This window comes from Dunckerocampus dactyliophorus, chromosome 4 (assembly GCF_027744805.1).
Source record: "Dunckerocampus dactyliophorus isolate RoL2022-P2 chromosome 4, RoL_Ddac_1.1, whole genome shotgun sequence".
NCBI classification, from domain to species: Eukaryota; Metazoa; Chordata; class Actinopteri; order Syngnathiformes; family Syngnathidae; genus Dunckerocampus; species Dunckerocampus dactyliophorus.
The window spans coordinates 9,524,081-9,547,333 of record NC_072822.1 but is presented as its reverse complement, the minus strand read 5'-3'; the positions used below and the strand labels follow the sequence as shown (position 1 = coordinate 9,547,333).

General features: G+C 41.9%; 1 protein-coding gene across 3 annotated transcripts in view; it reads right to left on the bottom strand.

Moving 5' to 3' along the window:
* Positions 1-415: 415 nt before the first annotated feature.
* LOC129180099 (rho guanine nucleotide exchange factor 28-like) overlaps positions 416-23,253 on the bottom strand; it is a 40,125-nt gene continuing 17,287 nt past the window's right edge. The window contains exons 11-39 of one of the 3 annotated variants that reach the window (XM_054774174.1): positions 19,973-20,094; positions 17,735-18,099; positions 16,922-17,054; positions 16,512-16,623; positions 15,178-15,220; positions 13,245-13,334; positions 12,594-12,717; positions 11,746-11,890; positions 11,526-11,581; positions 10,074-10,131; positions 9,530-9,671; positions 9,224-9,354; positions 8,999-9,139; positions 8,668-8,918; positions 7,653-7,778; positions 7,458-7,575; positions 7,089-7,343; positions 6,935-7,011; positions 6,677-6,855; positions 6,412-6,509; positions 6,120-6,311; positions 5,866-5,991; positions 5,456-5,583; positions 5,322-5,369; positions 4,492-4,596; positions 4,247-4,411; positions 3,915-4,166; positions 1,861-2,236; positions 416-1,770 (exon numbers count right to left, since the gene is read on the bottom strand). In XM_054774174.1, the coding sequence (XP_054630149.1) occupies positions 1,580-1,770; positions 1,861-2,236; positions 3,915-4,166; positions 4,247-4,411; positions 4,492-4,596; positions 5,322-5,369; positions 5,456-5,583; positions 5,866-5,991; positions 6,120-6,311; positions 6,412-6,509; positions 6,677-6,855; positions 6,935-7,011; positions 7,089-7,343; positions 7,458-7,575; positions 7,653-7,778; positions 8,668-8,918; positions 8,999-9,139; positions 9,224-9,354; positions 9,530-9,671; positions 10,074-10,131; positions 11,526-11,581; positions 11,746-11,890; positions 12,594-12,717; positions 13,245-13,334; positions 15,178-15,220; positions 16,512-16,623; positions 16,922-17,054; positions 17,735-18,099; positions 19,973-20,094 (4,349 nt within the window). In that variant the 3' untranslated portion in view covers positions 416-1,579. Of the gene's footprint in view, positions 1,771-1,860; positions 2,237-3,914; positions 4,167-4,246; positions 4,412-4,491; positions 4,597-5,321; positions 5,370-5,455; positions 5,584-5,865; positions 5,992-6,119; positions 6,312-6,411; positions 6,510-6,676; positions 6,856-6,934; positions 7,012-7,088; positions 7,344-7,457; positions 7,576-7,652; positions 7,779-8,667; positions 8,919-8,998; positions 9,140-9,223; positions 9,355-9,529; positions 9,672-10,073; positions 10,132-11,525; positions 11,582-11,745; positions 11,891-12,593; positions 12,718-13,244; positions 13,335-15,177; positions 15,221-16,511; positions 16,624-16,921; positions 17,055-17,734; positions 18,115-19,972; positions 20,095-23,253 lie in introns of all 3 variants that reach the window. The other 2 variants (XM_054774176.1, XM_054774175.1) reach the window with 2 other exon arrangements.

Genomic DNA, 23,253 nt, shown 5'->3' with positions numbered 1-23,253 from the left:
ATGGGATGTTGTTATACTTGCAGTACTAATACTATGGCGCCAATATCCATGCACATTAAAACCATCATCAGCATGCATAAAGACTTCTCTGCGCACTCACTCTCTGAATAACAGCTCGCTGCCGCTCTTGAGCAGCCTTTATGTGCGCGGATATTGGCACTCTATTGATGCCATATAATATTGTAATAAAAACAGATACCCAATAACAATACAAATATGCTACAAATCGTGGCAAACTACCAACAACAGCAGTAAATGCATACTGTATGTGCTCACACAACGTGCTTGTGGCCTGGGCACCCCTCCGGTTTTGTGGTGGCATCCTAGGTGCAAGAGAAGGTTCATTGTTGAAGTTACACAGCGGTAGTTTCTTGGCTTCTGGGGAGGTGCTAAGGAACACACACTAACACAGGTCCAATACCACAGAAATGAAGATGAAGATTATTAATTATAAACACAGGGGGCAACAGGTCAAGATTCATTTACACATTACATACGGGCAACAGACGCTTCAATTCTCACATTGAAAATAATCTAATGGTCTTCAATTTGCCTTATTTGGATTTCACACGGTCTTCAGGTAACTGCTGCTCTGCCTGACAGGATGACAAAGAGGCACACAAGTTATGCAAAGCAGCAAGACAGAACAATACAAAATATGTAACAGTGTACCCCACACTGTAAGAGACAACAAGCAGGCTGAAAATGAACATCACCAAACCAGAGTGCAACACAAGTAATACAGCAACCCACAATCTCGTTTGTTGTGAACTTTGTTTTTTGCACACAACCACCTTTATAAGCAGCCCAATGTTTACCTGTTACACTTTTTACAAGGGAGGAAACCAAACCTTGTGCACAGTGCATGAATCCATTTACACATACAGTTATAAATTACCAAATTCAAAGGAGATAGAGAGGAACATTTTGGCACTTCATTGAGAAAGGAAAGAACCTCTTTCAACAGCATGTGCGTAGGTAGCCCTTTCAATAAACTATACACACAATACTTACATGCACACGTCAGCTATAGTTGCTTTTGCTTGCATTATCAATAAATATGACTTGAGATCACATGGCAATATGATGACACTCTTTAGGAGAACAAATAATGCTGTACATAGCTTGGGGAAGGGCCACTTTGACGTTCCCCATACATTTTCTCTACTTCTAGCACCAATCAAAAGTTTGGAGACACTTCTGCATCCTATTGAAAGAGAAAGTGTTTCCAAACATCTGACTGATACTGTTTATACATATTGTAGTAAGTGCGAATGGGAAATAACACCAGTATTTATCTCTTGGCATTTTCTAGCCACCTATTTGGAGCACATGCTGCGGGTGCCCCAAACATCCAACAAGCCTGACAGAAGTCATTTACACACAAACAATTACAGGTAGTACTAAAGCTCTGTTTTGAAAGAAAAGGCACAACAAGGAGGTTGCCACAAACTCCAATAAAGGCACATATACAGTACATTTGTACATTCCCTCATATGATTAGCCACAGTTTTGCATTTATATCCAGGACAAACAAATATAAGCAACCAGTCCAGTTATATGTCAAAAAGCGTGGTCCTTAGAGGTAAACAATGTTCTCCTCGCTTCCATCCTCCCTGAGATGTCCTTTGAGAGAGAGGTAGGACTGTGGGGGCAGGAGCGGGGTAAGGGAGGGAGAGGAGGAGGAGTAATTGTTTTCGTAAAGTTCTTGACTTGTGACCTTTGGCCTCCAGGCCCCCAGGGAATGGTGGTCCAACTGTGGACTGAGGTCTGACAAGAGGAAGAAAGACAAGGTATTTTTTTGTGCATTCACAGAATCGATCCATTAGAATTAGAATCATAGTCACATGCAGTACATACGTGTGCTGGTTGTCTGTGGCTGTGCTGTGACTCTGCTGCTGAAGGGATCAACAGAGTCATTTGGAGCCCGGTTACAACCGTTGTTCTTCGAGTAGTTTGGGTATGTAAGACCATCCTGTGGTTGTTTCCTATGTGCTTGGCTCAGCAGGGCATTGAGGCTATTGTAGAGGCTGGCACTGAGGCTGAGGTCTGTCCCGTAGCTGGAGCTGTGCCTGGGGACGTCATGGTTCCTCAGGGGAGAGAGCAGATACTGGTGCGGGTTGTTGTTGTTGTTGTGGGCAGGCTGGTTCTTTTGGAGGGAGGCGAGCAGAGCTGCATCATCTTCATGTGTCCAACAGTTGGCGTCCAGGCTGCCTGAGCGACTGTGACTTGACACCTTGTGAGGTTTAAAAGATAATGAACTGAGATCATACAGAATAATGTCCTGACATCCACATACTGTTTAATTGCAAAGAAAATGTTGTATGTGTCTTTACTCCCATGAACTGTATGTTTTTACTGTGTCCCTAGAACCTGTTTATGAGCACAAATGTAAAAAAAAATCTGTAATCTCCCTGACTTGTTAGCTCTACGTCTGAGAGATGATGTGCTATATGGTCACTTTTGAAGTTTCGGGGTTTCGTGGCATCATGAACCAAAAACCTCCTTCCTCATATTGGGTCATGGGTCATACTGCCTGTGACCCATCCCAATCCTAAATAGATGAGCACACACCGTGTACATGGCCACCACTTAACAGAGGATGTTATGGGAAAAAAAATTACAAAAATTTAAAGGCTTCGCTATATATCTTCAAATAAAACTTGTAGGTCCACCAATTATCTCTCAGTCAGCTCCAGATGCGTGAGCTGTAAGTGTGATGATTATTTTGTTTTTCTTCAGTGAATAGCCTAACCTAGCATGATAGCCTTTTAAAATGTGACTGTAAAGGCCAGCACGGTAGCTCATGTTGCTACATAGCGTTTCTGTCCCCGTCTCCTTCATTTAAGTTGTTGTAGGTGACATTTGGTCATTTATTATGTTATTATGCAGAGTTGGGCGCCACACACGGGAGGCGGCAAACGACTGCGTTTGGCGAAACTCATCCCAACGCGTAGCAAACCATGCACACGGTAGCGACGAGCGTCTATGACCAGCGACACCCGCGAGCGACTTGCTTCACATCCAGAGCGAAATGTACGAGTCTCCCACGGTTTTGATTGGCCGTCAGATGTGGAGGGAATTTGGGGTATCAAAATAAAAGGTGTTGATCGAGTACTATTGTTAGTACTGAAGATAAACTTACATAAATTAAGTAAAAGTAAGTAAGATGAATGTTAACTTACCCGGTATGTTGAGTCTGACACGGACGAGTTCCCATGCTGCTTTTTTCTTCATATCTCTATATTCTTTTCTAGAAATATCAAATATATCCAGGAAATCTGGAGATATTGCGTACTGATTAGCATCCTGTCCGCTCATTGGTCGATCAATGAAACTACCACTGATTGGTCCTCGTCTGGGCGACAGCGATGAAAAATTGAAATGTTTTCAATTTTCTGAGATAGAGTCGGAAGTCAGCGTGTGCACGACGACAAGCACGAACGCAAACTTTCACACGCATGAATTTCGTGTGCCGCTTGGCTGGACGGCGACACGCGATAATCGATAATGAATGGAGTAGAGGCGACGTCGCCTCCCGTGTGTGGCGCCCATTACAGTGTATATGTAAAAAGTGGATAGTTAAAAAAAGGTACACAATAGTGCTTCTTGGAGCTACACACTCATGTGTTCCAATTACAGCCTACTAAAAGAATTTTAAACTGTCTAAATTACAGCATCAAGACAAGGGAAGAAAGGCTATGCTAAATAAGCTGCTTCTTTCTACTCCTTTTTGAACATGAAGACTTGTGCACAATTTTGGACAACACACTTCCAATACACTATTGTGGAGACATTTAAGTTAATAAAGCAAACTATTAGTCACTTATAGCTGAATTTTCCCAATTGATCATGATGTTTTATGTCCACTCACTTCATTACTGCATTGTCCCCTCCCGCCTTTGCTCATATACCTTGTATCCATCCAGTGGTATGGTAACAGGCAGGCTGCTTTGCCGGTTGTGTCTCCAGCTCTGGAGGAACCTCTGCTGTGCTTCAATGTTCTCCTTCTCTCTGTCCACACTTTTCTGGCCCTCCCGCAATCTGTCCAGATTGTTGTGATACTCCAGCAGCTGAGCTTCCAGCTCCTCTCTCTCATAGCGCAGCCTCTCTGCCTCCAGGATGCAGCGCTGCTCACGCTGCTCCAGTGCGCTCTCCTGTTGACTCTGCACACATCATTGAGTAGATTACAATCTAGAGATATAGAGACGTACTTAAATATTAAATGTAGTTGAGTGAAAGGAACCTGTTGTTTCTCTCTGGCCAGACACTCTTTGTCCCAGCGCTGCTGTTCGTGCTTCAGCTTCACGTGGAGTTTCTGCACGTCATCCACCTCTTCCTTCTTCCTCTCTAAACTCTTCTTCTCAACTTCCTCTTTCTTCTTATCAGTGCCCTTCTGCCTCTCCTGATCCTGCACAACAGTACTCCCCCCCCGTTAACTTTTCACACACTGGGACACACTCTACAACACTGATCAGGACAATAACATACCAGGCTGTTTTGGAGGGAGGGCAGGGTCTTGAGCTGAGACTTGTCTGCCTCCTGAAGGAGAATTTTCTGGATCTCGAGACAGCTGTCTTGAAGGGTCACAGCCGCCTGCAAACAAGAAGCGGAGTCACTATCACTGTCCAACTACCTAGAATGAGATCTCTCCTACATTGCCTAAACTACACCTAAACTGTATCTACTTTACTTTAATTTAGAGTGCATAAAAAAGTGGAGAGGAAAACTTCCATGTCTTTGACCTGTATTGTCATTTATTAAGAACCAATGTTGTAATAGCGGCAAGGAACAAACTGCTCAGCCGGCATTAATACCCCTGATGAGTTTATTGTAAACAACAGTAAGATAAGTGTAAAACACATGAGTTTCACACCGCTAGCTAACCAACATTTTAAAGCGCATACATAAAGCCGCTGGATGATGACCACCCATGACACTTCAAAGGCAACTACTTCTTGTGGAACTAATACAAACTAGGGAGGTTGCCTACAGCCACAGGTTACTGGCATTTGTAGATCACAAACCCAGCAAACGTAATAGACAGTTTTTTTGTGGTTAATTAAATATTTCAGTGGAATATTTACGGTATTTGTAACTCGGTGGCCGAGTGGTTAGCATGTTGGCCACGCAGTCAGGAGATCGGTTCGAATCTCCGTTGGGCATCTCTGTCTGGAGTTTGCATGTTCTCCCTGTGGGTGCGTGGGGTACTCCGGTTTCCTCCCACAATAACATGCATATTAGGTTAATTGGCGACTCTAAGGCTCCAGCATACCCACGACCCTAGTGAGGATAAGAAGATGGATGGTGTCCTTACTCACCTGCAGACTATAAAGAAGCTGCGTCAGACTCTGGACACTCTCTGCTACCTACAGAATATCATGTTAGTACACAAGGACACTAATATCAGCAAAAACATTTCACATCAGTAGCTACAATGGCTAAATGGACAAACCTTGAACAGTGTTTCTTTTGTGTCTCCTTTCTTTGGCTCAGCACCAGAGCTCCACAACACGCCATCTGTCCCCTCACCGTCTGATCCCAGAGAGGTGGAGCTCATACTCAGTGTGCTCAGGTAATCCGCTGTTGAAATAGGAAGATACAGCATGACATGGCTTGTCAGGCTGGAGCCTAACCCAGCTGACTTTGGACGAGAGGTGGGGTACACCCCAGACTGGTCGCCAGCCAATCACGGGGTACATATAGACAACCTTTTCACGCTCACATTTATTCCTATGGACAATTTATTCTACAATTAACCTACCATGCATATTTTTGGAATGTGGGAGGAAGCCGGAGTACCCAAAGAAAACCAATGCACGCAGTACATTATATCATTACAAAAGTGCATGAAATTACACTCACGTTCAGAGGGAGACTCTTGAATGCTGCTGCTGTGACTATTGTAGTCCTCTTGCCCACAGGTCGGAGAGTCCCCACTTTGTAAAGGAAGGCCATCATGAGCCTGCAGTAAGGTTATCAGGTTCTCCGCTACAAACGAAGTAAACAAGTCACAAATGAAATTTATAAGATAACTGTTTTGATCAGGGGTTGCATGATTTCTGCAAATCAAAAATCAAACATTGTGCTTTTCAGTGAATGAACGGCAGCTTTGTCACCTTCTCTGAGTGCAGCTGTGAGCAGTGTTGAGGCCTGTCTTGGAGAATCACTGTCAATGTCTGGTTGTACCAGCAGATGGCGATGTGGTATGGCTTCAGGAGACCGCAGGCTTAACTCTGTGAGCTCAGCATATAACTGTAACTTCTCCTCCAAGCTGTTGCAGATGCGTTGGTCCTGACCTAACAATGTCTCTACAAAAATAATAAACACATTGATTAACAACTGAACTGCTGCAGGTTCCATTATAGGATCTATTTCCTATACATTCTGGAAAGAATGACCAGATGTTACCTTGGAACTTTGAGATTTTCTGGACCTTTGCTTCCGCTGCTCGCTTGGCCTCGTCTAATTCGGCACTCCGCTCCTCCTCCTCCTCTTCCTCTGGACAACTGCCATGAAGGTTGTTAAGTAGGTTAGACAATATGTAACATGCACACATGCAAACATAAGAACTTAACCTAGAAGTATTGTATCTCATTTGCAATTGGCACATCATTGCATGTCAGTAATGTTAAAAGGCAGCTGATCATATTGTGTGTATGAAACGTCACCACACCTCTCTACAGCTTGTCGTATGTGTCTCATCCAAGCATTTCTCTCCTCTCTGGTGGTGGCGTGAACTTCATACATCTCCGGTCCAGCTGAAGAAGCAGAGATTAGGAACATCCCTCGCTCCTCATTGGCTACTTCTCGAACAATGAGCTTCTGCAGCGGGATCACTGGAGGCTTCTGGTCCTGAAAGTATATAAAACTGAATAGATAAGACACATATTAAGAGTCAAGAGTTGCACATGTGCTTCACGTTGAGGCTTACCACGGCTGCAAATACAAAGCGTTGATCTTTTTCTTGCAGGAAAACCAGAACATCTGTGAGCAGGAGGGTTAGTGTATCTAGAGGGGATAAAAAAAATATAATCAGCTGTCTGCTGAATAAAACAAGCTGGTGGTAGAGATGCTCCTCAACAAACCTTTTAGGCGCCCCGTGGCGGTCTTCCAGTAAAGCAGCCCCTTATGCTGTAGCTCTCTGTGTTTGCTGTGCAGGTCCTGCTTGCGGATCACCTTGCTATTCTTTAGTTTGGCAAAGCTCTTATTCTCCAGCCGGGCAAGCACTTCCTGCAGCTCCTGAGACCTCTCGTACTTGCTTACTGTCAGGTCCACTGCTGCAATGATGTCACGGATCTGAGCCAGAGCACTTGACAAGTCAGCGTGTTCTTGACTTCCGTCTGTCAAAAGCAATGTTATAGAGGTCAAAGTAATTATGAAGGCTGCTTTTACAAATATTCAGCCTGGTTTAGTTCAAGTACATACACACATATTGTGTTTTGTGTTATACTAACCTTGTGTGTAATGTAATATCCTTTCCAATAACACTGGATACTTGGTGATGCGCTGGGTGACTAAAAGGATGAATTCTGGAATCCCTCTTCGCCTGACAAGTGAGTTATTGCTCTGTTGCTGTAAGCAGAGGTCACAACTAGGATTTAAGACCCATATCTCTTGAAGCACACTGTGTGTCAGAGGCTGGGGCCTACTTTGACAAAGGTCTGGAGTTTCTTATTCTGCTGCTGAAGCTCTTTAAAGACACTGACAGCTTCCATGTGGTGACTGCAGAATTCGCCGTATAATTGCTTCATCTTCTCTGCATTTTCATCTGAGAACTGACAAAGTCAACTTAAGGCATTTGGTGTGCATTTTGACAATATATATGCAGTTGCCTACAATATCTCACAAAAGTGAGTACACTCACCAAATTTAAACAAGCATTTCATTATATCTTCTCCAGGGACAATCCTTTATAAATGAAAGTTGGCTATACTTAAGAGTAGTCAATGTATAGCTTGTATACATTTACTTTCCATTAAAAATGACCCAACACACATGTCATAATTGTGTCCAAAGTGTCAATATTTAGTACGAGCACCATTGTGATCAAGCACTGCCTTCATCCTCTTGGGCATGGCATTCACCAGAGCTGCACAGGTGTTTACTGGAATCCTCTTCCACTCCTTCATGACGACATGATTGGCGCAGCTGGTGGATGTTAGACACCCTGCACTCCCCCACCTAGCTAGTGAGCCAGCTAGCTGCCGCCAGTGACAGCTAGGCAAGGCGTGTCCACAAAGATGTAAGATAAGTCAAGCGGCAATATGTTCGATCAAACGAGCTGGCATCGATTGGCGTAGCCTGTGTCAAGCTGTCAAACTGAATCCATGAGGTTTTACAGACTAGTTTTCATTCTCGCTGCAATACGAGACAGAGTGAGTCTGTTGTCGGATCAATATGGGTGTTTGCAATCCTATGTGACACAGCACACACGTAGTGTTTGCCGCAGCACGTTGATCGTTTTTTGTGATCGGCTTTGAACAGCATTTATCTGCAAGTTTATCGACCGTTATTCATTGGTGGCCGATCGATCGGAGCATCCGTAACTGTTCTCGAAGCTGTACACTGACTAGTCAAAAGTATATCCAAGTTTCATTTTTAGAGTATTTTCCCCTGAGAATATATGCTTTGTGAGATACTGTTTATGTATCCATCTTTACTAACCTGCTGAAGCAAGATGTCTCCAATCTGGTGTATGAGGTAATTTCTTTGATTCTCAGGTCGGGCGGAAGCCTGCCTGCGCTCCTGCAAAGATCCAAATAGGTTCCTGTGGAAGAGCAACAGGGAATCCAAGCATGGGAAGATCCGGGCCACACAATCCCAATCTAGCTGCAGCTCCTCTAGCATGCCTCTTCGGAATACTTCAGACATGACTGTCAGTGTTTGAATGTGGTGCAGCTCTGTCTGCATTAGTTCTACAGGGAGACCACAAAAGTGGATTATGGGCACTGAAGTTTACCAGTTGTGCAAGCTTTATGATGCTAATAATGCTCACCATAAATTACATCCTGCCTCTTGATGGTGCGCCTGTCGTGCTGCCGGCAGAAGTCTGGGCTGACTGTGAGACTCCACGACTCTGTGTCCAGTCCCAGCAGGTCAGCTGACAAATCACTCAGTAGTGGAGCATCTATAGCATCTGTAATAAAATTGCATAAAACATCTTTTACAACCTTAATAAAGACAATGAAAGTGGACATAGTTCGGATTAAGCCTCACTTACCTTGTGAGGTGATTGGTGGGTCGGCTGAAGGAGGAGTCACCGTAATTGGAGTTCCCTCATCAGACAGAGAGCTGTTAGTGTAAGACGTTGCAATGGCATCAACCTCCACCCCTGCTGTGTCACTCAGGCGTCTATTTAACAGAAGAGTGAACACACATGTTAATATACTGTATGTTTATTTCATTTTGCAAAGTCGCAGGATGTTGTGAAATGTAATAAGGCATTTCAAATAGTATTTCAATGAAATCCAGTTATGGTAGAATGCACCCATAATATACAGGACTGAATTATAGTGGGTGATCCTACCTGCTCTCGATAGAGACGGAGAGGCTTTTTGACAGAGGGGTGAGTGTTTCTCTCTTGTCTTTGGTTGTCGTCATAAGTGAGGAAGATGACGAAACTGATGAGGAGGCCAGGGAAGAGGAAGAAAAGGTATCTTTCACACAGGCTGGAGGAGACAAAAAAACAAGGACGATAAGTCATTCATATGTAAAACAAACACTTGAAATGCCTGTTAGTGTTCAAGTTAGATGTTTATATGTTATATATATGTTTATATGATGTTTAGTCATATGTTTTTTTTTTATCATCCTTGTATTATAAACGTGTCTGACTAAACCTTTTGTGTGTTTATGCACAAACACACACACACACAATCCAGGTTGGATCCCCCACAGAGGCAGATTAAAATGTAACTTGTCTGAAAACCAGTCATACGGGTGAGTGAGGGAAGACAATAAATGGCTTACTTAATCTGCAACAAGGAAACAAGGGAGGACAGGTAAAAACTAAATGAATCAAAGCAAGAAGGGCAGCCACTATGGGAGATGGGGCAGACGGAGGGACTCACTCTGTGGGAGAGACATGGTCTTGGTTTTCATCAGCAATGCATTCCTCTCCTGCAGCTTCTGAGGAAAGATGTCATATTCACTTAAGTTGATGAACAACATAATATATTTCAGTGCCTTTAAAATCAGATAAATATCAGGTTGTTGTAACATCGAAATGAATGATCTAGGAATGTACAAAGCATATTATGAAACCTCTAACTAACATGAACATGAACATCACAGCACTCCAGGAATTCATTCACCAAGTGTTGAAACTCATTTTTCCAGTCTTTTTTCTGGAAGTAAATGAGATTTATTCATAATAATGACCCAGTATAGCAGCAATTGTCTTTAGTATAATTGTGGTCAAAGGTTTTGTCAGTGACTTTAATTTTGTGTTTAACTTACTTGGTTGCAACAAGAATATTTCTAGTAAATAATGAAAAATAATAATAAGCTTTGCTTTTTTGGAAAATAAATCAAGTTTTTGCAAAAAGCCAATGTTAACAGAATTCTCAGAACTGCTCAGCCATATCAAAACATATTTGGGGGGAAATTATACAGTACACGGTATCTGACAAAAGCAGAGCCGAACAATTTCAATAACCACGCAGTTTTCATGCAACGACCTTATACAAAAATTACATGAATAACTAAATACAACAATTTAAAATAACAATTTAAATAAACAAAATAAATAACTATACACACAAGCTATATCAAATATCCATATACATCCATGTAAAACTATCTACAGAAAAGACACTTTTTAGTATTAGAATTTCTCCTAATTGGGCATTGCTTTACATTTGAATCATTAATCAATTGAGAAGAGAATTATCAATAAATTATGTGTACTGGACTGAACCGAACTGCGAATTACTGAGTAACTTGTAACGGTAAACTTTTTGACAATGTGAATATGAAGTTTTAATGCATGTTTTGTGCGTAAGACTAGCAGCCATGGCTGCCATTGCCACCAGAGGGAGCTCATGAGCTCCGTATCTCTATTGGTATTTGTCTTGTATATTTCTTAGGTATACCTTTTCAGTGTTAATTTGCTGCGTGATGATTTTAGCGTTCTTTGTAAGATGACACCATGAGTCAGACTGTTTATTGAGTAATGACCTGCGATTTCCGACGGGTTGACAAGCTTGTTATGACTTTTCTCATATCTCATTATTGACTCCTGTCAAATAAAGAGCTGCCTGGTCCTTATGGACTCGTGCACGCCACTACAGTGTGTCTTTTATTACATGGACATGTGCAGCTTACAGTTCGGTGCAGCTTATATATGTACAAATCAGTTTTTCTCTCTACGTTTAGTTAAACACTGGTGCAAAATTACGGTATGTTTTTACACACATATGCAAAGGCATGAAAACCAAAATGAAGTTTCAAAAGAGCAACCTGAGATGATTAATTATTTTTTCTTATTGTTTTAGAGACCAAAAGTAGTGTATGAGGGTTACCTTTCCGCATGGGGCAACAGACTCCCGGCAGTTCTTGTGGACGTTCAGGAAACAGTCTAGTGACAACAGTAGACAGTTGATTTAAGCAACCACCGTCCATCAAAGTGGAGAAAAGTGCAGACCGAAACATAAAGGCGGCACTTGTGAGAATATTTACACAAACCGTGATAGTTGAGCCACCACAATACATAAAAGAACAGCACTGCTGAAGAATACTTACTGGAGCACTGCAGCAGCTCCTTCCCAGAAACAGATTTATCACAGGCCACACAGACAACAGGACCCGATGGAGATGGAGGAACAAACTGGTGTCCATTGGCTGCTCCAGTCTTCTCCTTTCCATCCTTCACCTCTTTCCCTTTCACCTGAAAAGGCGAGTTGCAAAAATACCATGCATTTACCCGTTAAGCTGACATTTACTGCAGTTGATGCCATGATGTTGAAGAAACCACCAAAGTAGAAGAAGAACAATGAGAAGAAGTGGTTGGCTTCATGCTGTGATACACCTGTTAAAGTGAAGTTAGCGGAGATAAAGGACCTTTGAGTGAGCCCCTCTGTTAAATTTGTTCTGCTCCACAAGTTCTGCTGTTGTGGTGCTCTAGCCTTGGGGGAGCATTATAGGGGATTTATTTGTGTTTGTGTGTGTGTGTGTGTGAGCGAGGAAGGTTTATTTTCTTATCAAACTTTCCGCGAATAATGTTTTCCTGACCGTTCATGTGTATATGTGCACACAAGAGAACATGTTCTGGAGCAGCACATGTACACGGGCTCTGACGATTTAGATGATACTATGGAATGTGTTTTGGTTCCACATGTTGTGCTAAGAGGTCAGCGTTATGTAAGAGGACATTTTCTCTGTGTCCTGTTGCTAAGACCTGAGGAGAGGGAATTTTCTCCTTCACCAAATAAAGGCACCCTGCACAGACAACGGCTCCCCTGGCACAGGAATTCTGACCCTGCCTGTCTGTAAGATGGTAAAGCTTTTGGGTGTGAAGCTTTATGCATGGACACGCTTTATAAACGCAGTGGTAAAGCGTTAGCCTTTCCATCAAAGATGAGTTGCCTCACCTTTGTTTTGTTGCGAGTGCTCGACATCCTGTTCTTGAGGAAACTAAAGGTCCGGCTCACTTTGTACTTTTCTGGCTCGACCTTGGACGGGATTATGTATTTGTCCCACTCCTCATCTTCAATCCTGTGTAAGAACCTTCATTAGTAGTATTCAGTAATCATATCACTGGCGACTTTGAAGACCCAAGATGGAAAACTCATATTAGTATTTTTAATATACTACAACGGATTTAATAAACTTGGACTCAAGTATCATGCTGAGATGAAAGAATGGCCAGACGGTCCTCCAGGACCCTGGTCTACTGACTATTACTCTTGACAACATGCTTGGCATGCTTGGGTGTCACTATGCACTCAAGTGGATGCTATTTATAGCATGACCTTGAAGAGATGCAATTAGTAAGATGTCAACGATTAACAGCATCTTAAACTGGTTTCATTAGATACGATCCAGACATTCATGGCAGAATGTTAAGAAGAAAAAGACATGCAACATGACATCAAACCTAAATTCAGAAGTTACAGTCAAATCTGGAGGTTTACATGTACAGAGCAGATGCGGTTAATGAAGTTAAAGAGTTGCTGTAAAATGTTAAAACAGGTTAAGCCGCACATGCATAAGGCTGTGAGGCTGCTTTGGTGAACACATACTCTTTAAGGAACTCTGTGAGGGTGAGGTGTTGGAGTGATGCGCTGCTCTCCTCCTCTGCTGACTGGGCCCGCTTACGGAAACCCAAATCCCTGCATGATGGATATAACACACCTCAAACCAAGCTGCTATTATATGGTCAATAATGGAGATGAAATATGCTTATAAAACTGTAAACGAATAGTAACATAAAATAAATTTTAATATATGTCAATTTAACGGTATTATAAATGTATTTTTGTATGAGTCAAATCGTTTTTAACATTTTCTTAAGCAACAATAGCAGAATTTGCAGATTTCCCAATCAAATACAGGGAAGAAACCTAAGGTGTGGCCACCGTGAGCATGTCTTCTCGGCTTAGTGCACAAGCCCTGCCTACCATCTGAGTGCACACTGTGTTTAATGTAAGTGTGCTGTTATTATTCTTGCGAATTGGAAAAAAAATACACACAAATGTCATATCGGTGGCAGAGTGTTCAGCATGTTGGCCACACAATCAGAAGATCAGGAAGACCTGGGTTCGACTCTCCGCTTGGGCATCTCTGTGTGTCTCTGAATGTTGTCCCTGTGCGTGCGTTGGTTTTCTCCAGATACTCCGGTTTCCTCCCACATTCCAAAAACATGCATGTTAGGTCAACTGGAGACTCTTAAATTGTCCATAGGTTTGAATGTGAGTGTGAATGGTTGTTTGTCTGTATGTGCTCTGCCATTGGCTGGCGACCAGTCCAGGATGTACACCGCCTCTCGCCCAAAGTCAGCTGGGATAGGCCGCAACTCTAATGAGGATAAGCGGCATAGAGAATGGATGGATGGATGGATGGACGGACAAATGTCATACGTGACGCACTGCATCCTGAAGGGGTGGGAGTGTGCGCGAACTGGAAGGTGCTTGCCACTGACGGCTTTCCACAGCGGAAAAGCCAGCGTTTTTGCTTTTTCGGTTTTCTTTCTGCTAGTGCTACCTAGCAGAATTTGGGATATTTTTATGCTCTGCTGAATGAATGAATGAATGAATGAATTTGACTGCCAAGATGGAGGATTATATATACCCAAACTCATCAGGAGATGATCAGACTTTTACAACAAAGTGTCAGAACTTTCCCTGTAGAAGGAAAGGCTGCATGTGCTTTAAGAAGTATCATTTTTTTAACCACAGTGAATTATTCTCTCCTTTTTTTCTCTTAATGAGCAACTTGTATTAACATTAAAAAAAACTCCAAATGAGTCAGTGCCTCACCAGCAATGAACCTCACCGCACATCACTGGTATAACAATGGATGGATTTAAATATTGTTATGGAAAAAAATGATACGGTGTATATAAATATGAGCTACTGCAACACAGCAATTTAATGATCTATTATGAAAAACAAATTACCTAACAGGATTATATTAAATGTTTCCTCTGTTAGCAATGCATGGTTATTAGCAAGGGAAATGAATTAATGCATGGTAAACTGATGAACCTGTGAACTAAGCAAACTGAAATTAATATACATTATGCGTAAAATAAAAACAAAATGTGAGCATTGTGTTAATTTCGCTTAGCAAATGTAGTCCATTCACACGTTATAAATTCTGTGTCAGTGACATGGTGTTAAAATGATTTTGTTATTTATTTTAGGGTTATTTTGAGGTTGCAATCAGAGCGTATCCCGGCCCTGGCCTTGCAACAGGAAGTGTGTCACATCCTGCCTCATCAGACCCCAAACTCAGGTCTCTGTCTCTCACACACACACACACGCACGCACGCACACACACACACACACACACACACACACACAGTATACACAGTCAGACCAATCAAGGATAATCTCAAAACTGCAGGCCAACATTGATGCCTAAAAAGGGCGGAAATCTCTTTTAACGTCTAAGTAAGGCCCTACACAGTCAAGCAGATGGTGTCTCAGCTCATAATTGAGCTAATGCGTTTACCTCTTTTCTTTGGAAGTCTCTGTCAGGCTCAGCACGCTCTGCTCTGTAACGTAGAGTGTCAGAGAAAGGAGTCATGAGTGAGTGGGAAATACTAAATGTGTCATTGAAGGTAAGGAAGTTATTAAACCCAGAAAGAGAGGTTGAAACCTTCATCCCTTTGGCAGAACACAAGAATGCCTGGATGCAGTGCACCCACAGAGAGACAGACCAAACATGGCACCAGGGTTTTGCCAAGGATAAACGGTGGATATTAAAAATAGCACAGCAAAACCAAGAGGAAAAATGAAACGGTAACTCATAAGTAACCCTGACACCCTTTATTAGATGAGAAGAACACTTTCTCCAAAGCTGCAATTCAGTAAAGCAAATATTGGATCTAGTTTCTTTTAGATTGTTTGTTATTTGAGAACATACATGACATCATAAAGCTTTGGAGAAAGTCTGTTTTTGATCAAACACCATTTCAACTTTGATGACTTACTCTCGAAAAATACAATTTCACACTACGCAAAATATTTTTTACTTCATGAAAAAGCAATGCAAAATTATCTGTATCATAAATCTCTAACAAGCTGATGCTCAATTTTGATTAACAATGTCAGGTGCTACTTTTGCCATATGTTTATTATTGTGATTGTAGTTTGCAGTGGTGAAGAACTGAGAGATGTTTCTAATGAGCGTAGAAATGTTCCCTTAACACGGAACACACACACCTCCAGGCGATAGCGAGCAAAACAATGCGTGAGTTTGTGTCTCATCCATTTGGTAAGATAAGACCCAATACTTTACTATTGTGTAGTTGCAACACCGCAACATAGATAATAAAGAAACAGACCTAAATTGTTGGTGCACTGCATTATGACACTGTACACGTGATGAAGTAAGTAAGCTAACCTAGTATACAACAAATGCTCCAATAGAGCATTTATGGTATCCCTAATAGTCCAACATAATGATACATGTTTGACGTCTTTGATTATCACCAGATGACCAGACGACCAGACGACATGACAGAGCAAGGAAAACACTGTAATGCCCACAGAGACACTGGTAGCATCTTGCTGCTTTTTTGTGCTGTACTTACTAACTTGGTGGAGTCGAGAGAGCGATTTAGAGAGAGATAAAGCTTGAAGTAGAGAACGACCACTGCTGAATGCCCCATCTACAGAGGATGAAGCAGCAGGCCCTTAATGCTGGACACTGACACATGTACATATGGGGTAATGGTGTTGCATCATACCAAAGCAGACACTAATGACATCTTTCTTTTAAGATGTTACACATATTTCTATTCAGCCCGCCACAGAGAGCAGAAATAGTGAGAGATGGCTCACCTTCTGCCAGATCAGTAATGGTTGCGTCTCTGTTTAGCAAGGGGCGTGATGGCCTCGCCTTGGGGGAGGAGTAGGAGTACGAGCGCAGGCGGACATCAGCTTCTTCTGGGTTCTGGGTAAAAGCAGGGAGAGCAGACAGCAGCAAGTAAACAGCCTGAGAACAGAACATTTTTGCACAATAATTAATCAATGAATGAATCAATGCGTTTGACCTTTTTCACAGCTATGAGCTCGTCTGTCTTTAACTTTAAGGTATATTGGCATTTTAGAACAATGTTTAACAACATCATTCACTCACTTGTCTAAAAGCTTTATTAAAGTAGACAATCGGCATAAAATCTTGATAAAACCTTGATGATACACGTACAATAAAGGTGGTATTTGCAGAAATGATGCACTATGTGGCCTACCTTTGTGTGTTTGTGCGTGCTGTCAGAGTGGGAGTGGTTAAACTCTGGAGAGCTGGACTGAAGCTTCAAATCTGAGCAGGGGTAGGAATGTGCCAGTATGTCCTCTTCTCCACTGTCACACTCAAGACTAGGGCTGTTGACATGTAACATTATGCAAAAATTAACAAATGTGCATACATTTAACAAGATGTGACATCTCAGCTCTACCACATTACTAGAATGTCTTGCAGCATTTTGCACAGGGATGGTTCTTTAAAAAAAAAAATCACCATTGGCAGTTAGCCTGGACAAATCAAAACTTACATTGAGTGTATGTGCTAATACAAAAGAACTGGAAGGAATGTGTGAGAGCCCTGTAAAAACAAAACGCTCAATTGTATCCAGGGTTCCTGTCACTTTACACTGGCTTGCTAAACAGACAATACATGACATATCAGTATGGGCTATCCAGAGAAACATTGCCTGTACAACTTCTTGACATATGGAATTTGCCATTTACACATTTACAAGTACAATTACAATTTAGTTATTTTTGGTAAGTTACAGTTTCTCCATCCATTCATTTTCTATGCTGCTTATCCTCATTAGGGTCGCGGTGGTAGGCTGGAGCCTATCCCGGCCGACCTGTTGACCTAAAAGGTTTTTAAAACATTTTGGCTTCATGTTGAGATCTCAAGTACACTTTGAATAAATTCTATGAATGTCAGTCGGATACAATAAAGCTCATTACAACTTATATAAGATAAGATCCTAACAATGATGTATTTTACTTTCTAGCAAGAATGTTAAAAATGATCAGCAGTAATGTCATACCTCAGTCCGCGGTTCACCACTGGCAAGTTGCATCCTGCGTGATTCAAGTTAGGCGAAACTGAAAGGCCGGGGGGCGTCTGTCGCTTCTGTCCTCCTTCAAACAAACGGAAGGCGGAAGCCAGGGGGGAGGACGGGAAAGATGGGGAGGAAGCAAAGGGAGAAGGTGGAGGGACCCAAGGGGGTGGCTCCTTGGAATTCTCCATGCCTGGGTTTTGAATAATCCTCTTGCCGTTGCGGGGTGAGGGTGGGCGCTGATTTTTGGGATAGGGCCGAGTGTCAGCAGGCGACATGGAGAAAGTGTCCCAGCAGGGGCTGCCAACAGTAGGTGCTGGGCGGGAGTGGTATTTTATGTCGACGTCATCCACCTGGAACCGAAACAACTATTTTAAATAAGTCGCATCGGTCCCACAATAGTATTGGAAGTGTGTTAGCCAAAATCAAGGCTTGGTAATGGTTGGTTTGTTTTGGAAAAGACAAGATAAATTTACATTTTTACACTTGCACAATTCAACATGTATGAAAAGGAGTAGGAAGAAATAGATTTTATTTAATCCTACCATTTCTTCCCATGTCTTGATGCTAGAATTTAGACAGTCTAAAAGTGCTTTTAGTAAGCCCTACTGAGAAAACACCGTTGTGTGTCTGTAGCTTTATTGCTATTGGGCTGTGTTTTTCCATGCCCGATTTTTCTCAGGTTTGGTGCTCATAACACGGCTATCACATAATTTTAAAGTACACTCTGCCTAAAACGGGACCTTTAAGAGTTTGGGTCTGTGCTCAAGCACTGGCTATAAAGAATACACATTGGTGTGAAAAAGTTTTTGCCCCCTTCCTGATTTATTTTTTTGTGTGTTTGTCACTTACATGTTTCAGATCATCAAACAAATTTAAATATTAGTCAGTGACAACACAACTGAGCACAAAATGCAGTTTTTAAATGAAACTTTTTATTATTAAGGGAGAAAAAAAATCCAAACCTACATGTCCCTGTGTGAAAAAGTGATTGCCTCCTCCCCGTTAAAACATAACTGCTTAATTGAGCTCTATCAGTGTGGAAAAGGTTATCAAGCCATTTCTAAAGCTTTGGGACTCCAGCGAACCACAATGAGAGTCACTATTCACAAATGGCAAAAACATGGAACACTGGTGAACCTTCCCAGGTGTGGCTGGCCAACCAAAATGACCCCAAGAGTGCAGCGACGACTCATCAAGAGGTCACAAAAGACCCCACAACAACATCCAATGAACTGCAGGCCTCTCTTGCCTCAGTTAAGGTCAGTGTTCATGACGCCACGATAAGAAAGACACTGGGCAAAAACGGCCTGCATGGCAGAGTTCCAAGATGAAAACCACTGCTGAACAAAAAGAGGCTTGTCAAAACTTTGCCAGAAAACATCTTGGTAATCCCCAAGACCTTTGAGAAAATACTCTGTGATCTGACAAGACAAACATTTTTGGAAGGTGTGTGTCCCATTGCATCTGGCGTAAAAGTAACACCGCATTTCAGAAAAAGAACATCATACCTACTGATCTGGGGCTGTTTTGCTGCTTCAGGACCTGGGAGACTTGCTGTGATAAATGGAACCATGAATTCTGCTGTCTACAAAAAATCCTGAAGGAGAAAAACACCAGCAAATCCACCTCTGAATGGCTGAAGAAAAACAAAATGAAAAGACTTTGGAGATGCCTAGTCAAAGTCCTGACCTGAATCCTATTGAGATGCTGTGGCATGACCTTAAAAAGGTGCTTCATGCTCAAAAACCCTCCAATGTGGCTGAATTACAACAATCCTGCAAAGATGAGTGGGCCAAAATTCCTCCACAGTGCTGTAAGAGACTCATTGCAAGTTATCGCAAATGCTTGATTGCAGTTGTTGCTGCTAAGGGTGGCCCAACCAGTTATTAGGTTCAGGAGGAGGAGAATCATTTTTTCACACAGGGCCATGTAAGGTTGGATTTTTTTCTCCCTTAATAATAAAAAGTTCCATTTAAAAACTGCATTTTATGTTTAGTTGTGTTGTCACTGACTAATATTTAAATGTTTGATGAGCTGAAACATTTAAGTGTGACAAACATGCAAAACACTTTTCACACCACTGTACCTGTATATCCTTGCTTGGGTGGTAAGAAAGAAATCAGCAAGGGGGCAAACACTTTTTCACCCCACTGTAGGCAACAAAGAATACATTATTCCCATGCATACGACATGTAATTTTAACAAATTTCCTGCCCTACTCACCTGGTCTACTAGCATGGCATTGGCATACACTCTATCTTTGCCATGGATCATCGCTGACAATCTGGCAGCAGCAGCTAGAGTGGGGGATGAGGCCTGGCTCTCTCCAATGGACTGGCTTTTCTCTGCATGGAAGAAGGAAGAGACTTTTCAATATTGTTATTTGGTTGCTACAGCAACAGCAAATAATCCCTCACAAATACAGGAAGTGACACAGACATTTTGGGCAGCTCAGTGCTCCAAGTCTCCATATGAGTGTGTTCGTTTGTCTCAAGAACTCCTCGCACACACACGTGAATGGGTGTGCCAGACGTTGTGCCTGGGCATCTGTAGGGCTTGTTTCTTCCCCCCTCCCGCCCTGATTGCAATGTGGCGGTGGAGAGAGAAGATAACTTCCAGTGAGCACACAGTAGCATTGAGGAGAACCTTTTCTACACAGTGGAGCCACTGTGAGTCAAAGCCTGGTTTTGCCATGCAAAAACACTGCTGCTCTTAAAATACACACAGCTCCCTCTGCTGTTTTTCTCAACACAAAACAAAGCGTCTACACAACACTGTTTCTTGGAACTATTTCAGGCATATTAGTTATATTATACCTTATACTTAATTCACTCTAAGAACAATATATTGCAGCAATATGATGGTCAAAAGTGGAGCAGGTATCTCAGTTTCTACTAGTTTGACTATCACAAGTTTTTTTGACACCAATATTACTATTCAAGATAATTGCATTACTGATTGGTCATTGGATTCATTCACATTCCTATCCAATTGGTACAGTAAAACGCTCGTCACGCTATCCAGGAGCAACAGCCTCCATAAATTAGTTATTTTAATTGTCACATGTCATCCTTGCATCGGTACCAGTGTTGCACAAACACTCAGATATTCAGTTGTTTAAACAAAACCTGATAGTTTGTGCTTCCAGGCTGCTGGCACAACACAGTAAAATGAAAGAAGTCTAGATTTATACACAAATAGCTTTGTTTCCTGTCGGCCTCGAGTCCAATAAATATGAGAACCCACAACGAGTCAAGCAGACATTGATGAGAGAACCAGATGATTCTTGCATGGTCCCTTCCATGTCAAATGTAGAGTATAGATGACCTAAGTCACATATCTGTATTATATACAAAGCCCACACTACCCTGATCAGAACTTCCAAAGCACTTCAGTAATTCCAGGACCACATCATATGTCCCAAAATCCAAACAGACTCCAAATAAATTGCAGCTAAAATGATCAAAAAAAGGCAAACCGCACAGATTGTTGTTTACTGTACAAGTACATTATATATATCTCAATCCAAACACATATCTGCTTTTCATTGTAGAATTGTTTTCAATCAAAATCCAGGGAGTAGTAGACTTTGGATGAGTGTCAAACACTGTTTGAAAGTGGATATCACTTCATATAAACCCACTTAACAACTTGACAGAGGAGTCTAATAATTCAAGTTCTGGGACAGGTTCTAAGCCACAGCTGGCTGCTACGGACAGGATCACTCTGACACCTCTGACCCATTAAACAACACCTCAGCCATCATTACCGTCAGCCACCGAAATCTGTGTTTAACATTAGTTATCGAAGGAATAACAGAGCGGCGGGGAGTTCACATTGAGCCATGTCTCCAGGTTGGCATTTCAAAGCGAGTTTTAAGAAATGCAGAGCGGCGTGTCGGGCTATTTGTAGAGGATTGTGCTCAGAGAAGGTGTATGTGGAGAGATGTGATATTCATAGCCTGTCCCCGAGTGAGCACTAACCCTGTACAGTAGCTGAAGAGTGTCGGAGCTCTTCCAGAAAGCGAGACAAAGACGGCAGTCAGTGACAGGTCTCCAGACCAGGGCAGTTAAAAACAGAGAGTGACCCCTCAACCTGTGCACACCCCTGGGAGGGAGACATCGAAATGGAAGGCAGGGTGGAAATGAGGGAGGTAGGTCTGTGACAAGGGCCCTTTCTCATGGTTCGCTCTCTCTGAATGGCAAAAGTTCAAAATAAACAGTCATACCTGTCCATTTGGTAAAGCCTACATTATTATCATTGAGCACAAAAACATGACTCATCTGTTTTTTTCTACTTTTATGATGTCATTTTTAAGCATGCTACAAAAACACTGGCAAGTAAAATAATAAACCCAGTGTAAAAATGGAGAGAGAAACAAAGCAAAGGGAGTTATTATATTACCCTGTGATAATTATTTGACTCCAGAGTTTATAAATGGCTATTTAAACACTAAAAGCAATTGTCCACCGAAATCCAAAAACCCACCGTGCGCTAAGACACCTACACTCCTTCCAAGCATCACATTGCATGTTACTGTTATGTTTACATTTCAGCCGACCCAAGAGATCCGGGGTGGAGGTAAAGCTTATGTGAGCAGCTTATCGGCCTTCAGAGTGAAGAATTAAACTTGTAGGCCTTCACACCTGAAAATACACTCAACTTGGTGCAGGTGCACTTCTACCAGGTACCCTACATATACCATGCAAAATGTTTCATGGCAACTCAACTACTTTTTAAAACACATTAATACACTATTTGTCTCCACAAAAGAATGTGATGGACTCAGTTAGCGGGTAACCTGAACACAGTATAAGCCTCTGAATATTCATTTAATTCACCTAGAACATGGGTCCCCAAGGTACCGGTCCATGAGCGGGGCCAAATCGGGCCGTCTCTCAGGAACAATGATTAAAAAAAGACATTTTTAAAAATAGTTTTGTAAATAACTACATAATGAATATTATTTTTGTAAATAAAAGCTATTATTTAATTGGAAAAATAATATACTGTTAGAAAGCCCAGAGTTTTTGCATGTTTATATCGCTTTGTTTCTTTGCGTTTCGTGGAGCGTTTATTCCCAGCGTTCCTTGAACGCACCATAGTTGCGTGCTCTGAGACAATATGAAAGTTTCTCCGATGTTGCCACAAATATAAACATGAGGTTTGATGACGTTATTATGTGTGTTGAACGCTTGTGTTCAAGTTAATTCATACTAGCACACTGGCTGCTACTCAGAGGTCAAAAAAGTTCTCTCTGGAAAACAAACTCAAGGCTCGTACCAATGGTTAGTCTGTATCCATTTTCTGCTTTTAATTTGATGTTGTTGGAAGCTACTTTTATGACACTTTTGTTCACTGCAGTCAGACAAGATGTAAGCGCAGCGCTTTTAATGTGACGGCCTGTGTGTTGTTTGTAGTTCTTGCTTCATGTTAAGCTTTCACAGCGTCAGTGGTCATCTTAATAAGATCCTTGGTTAAATATTGTGTTTAATACACAATAC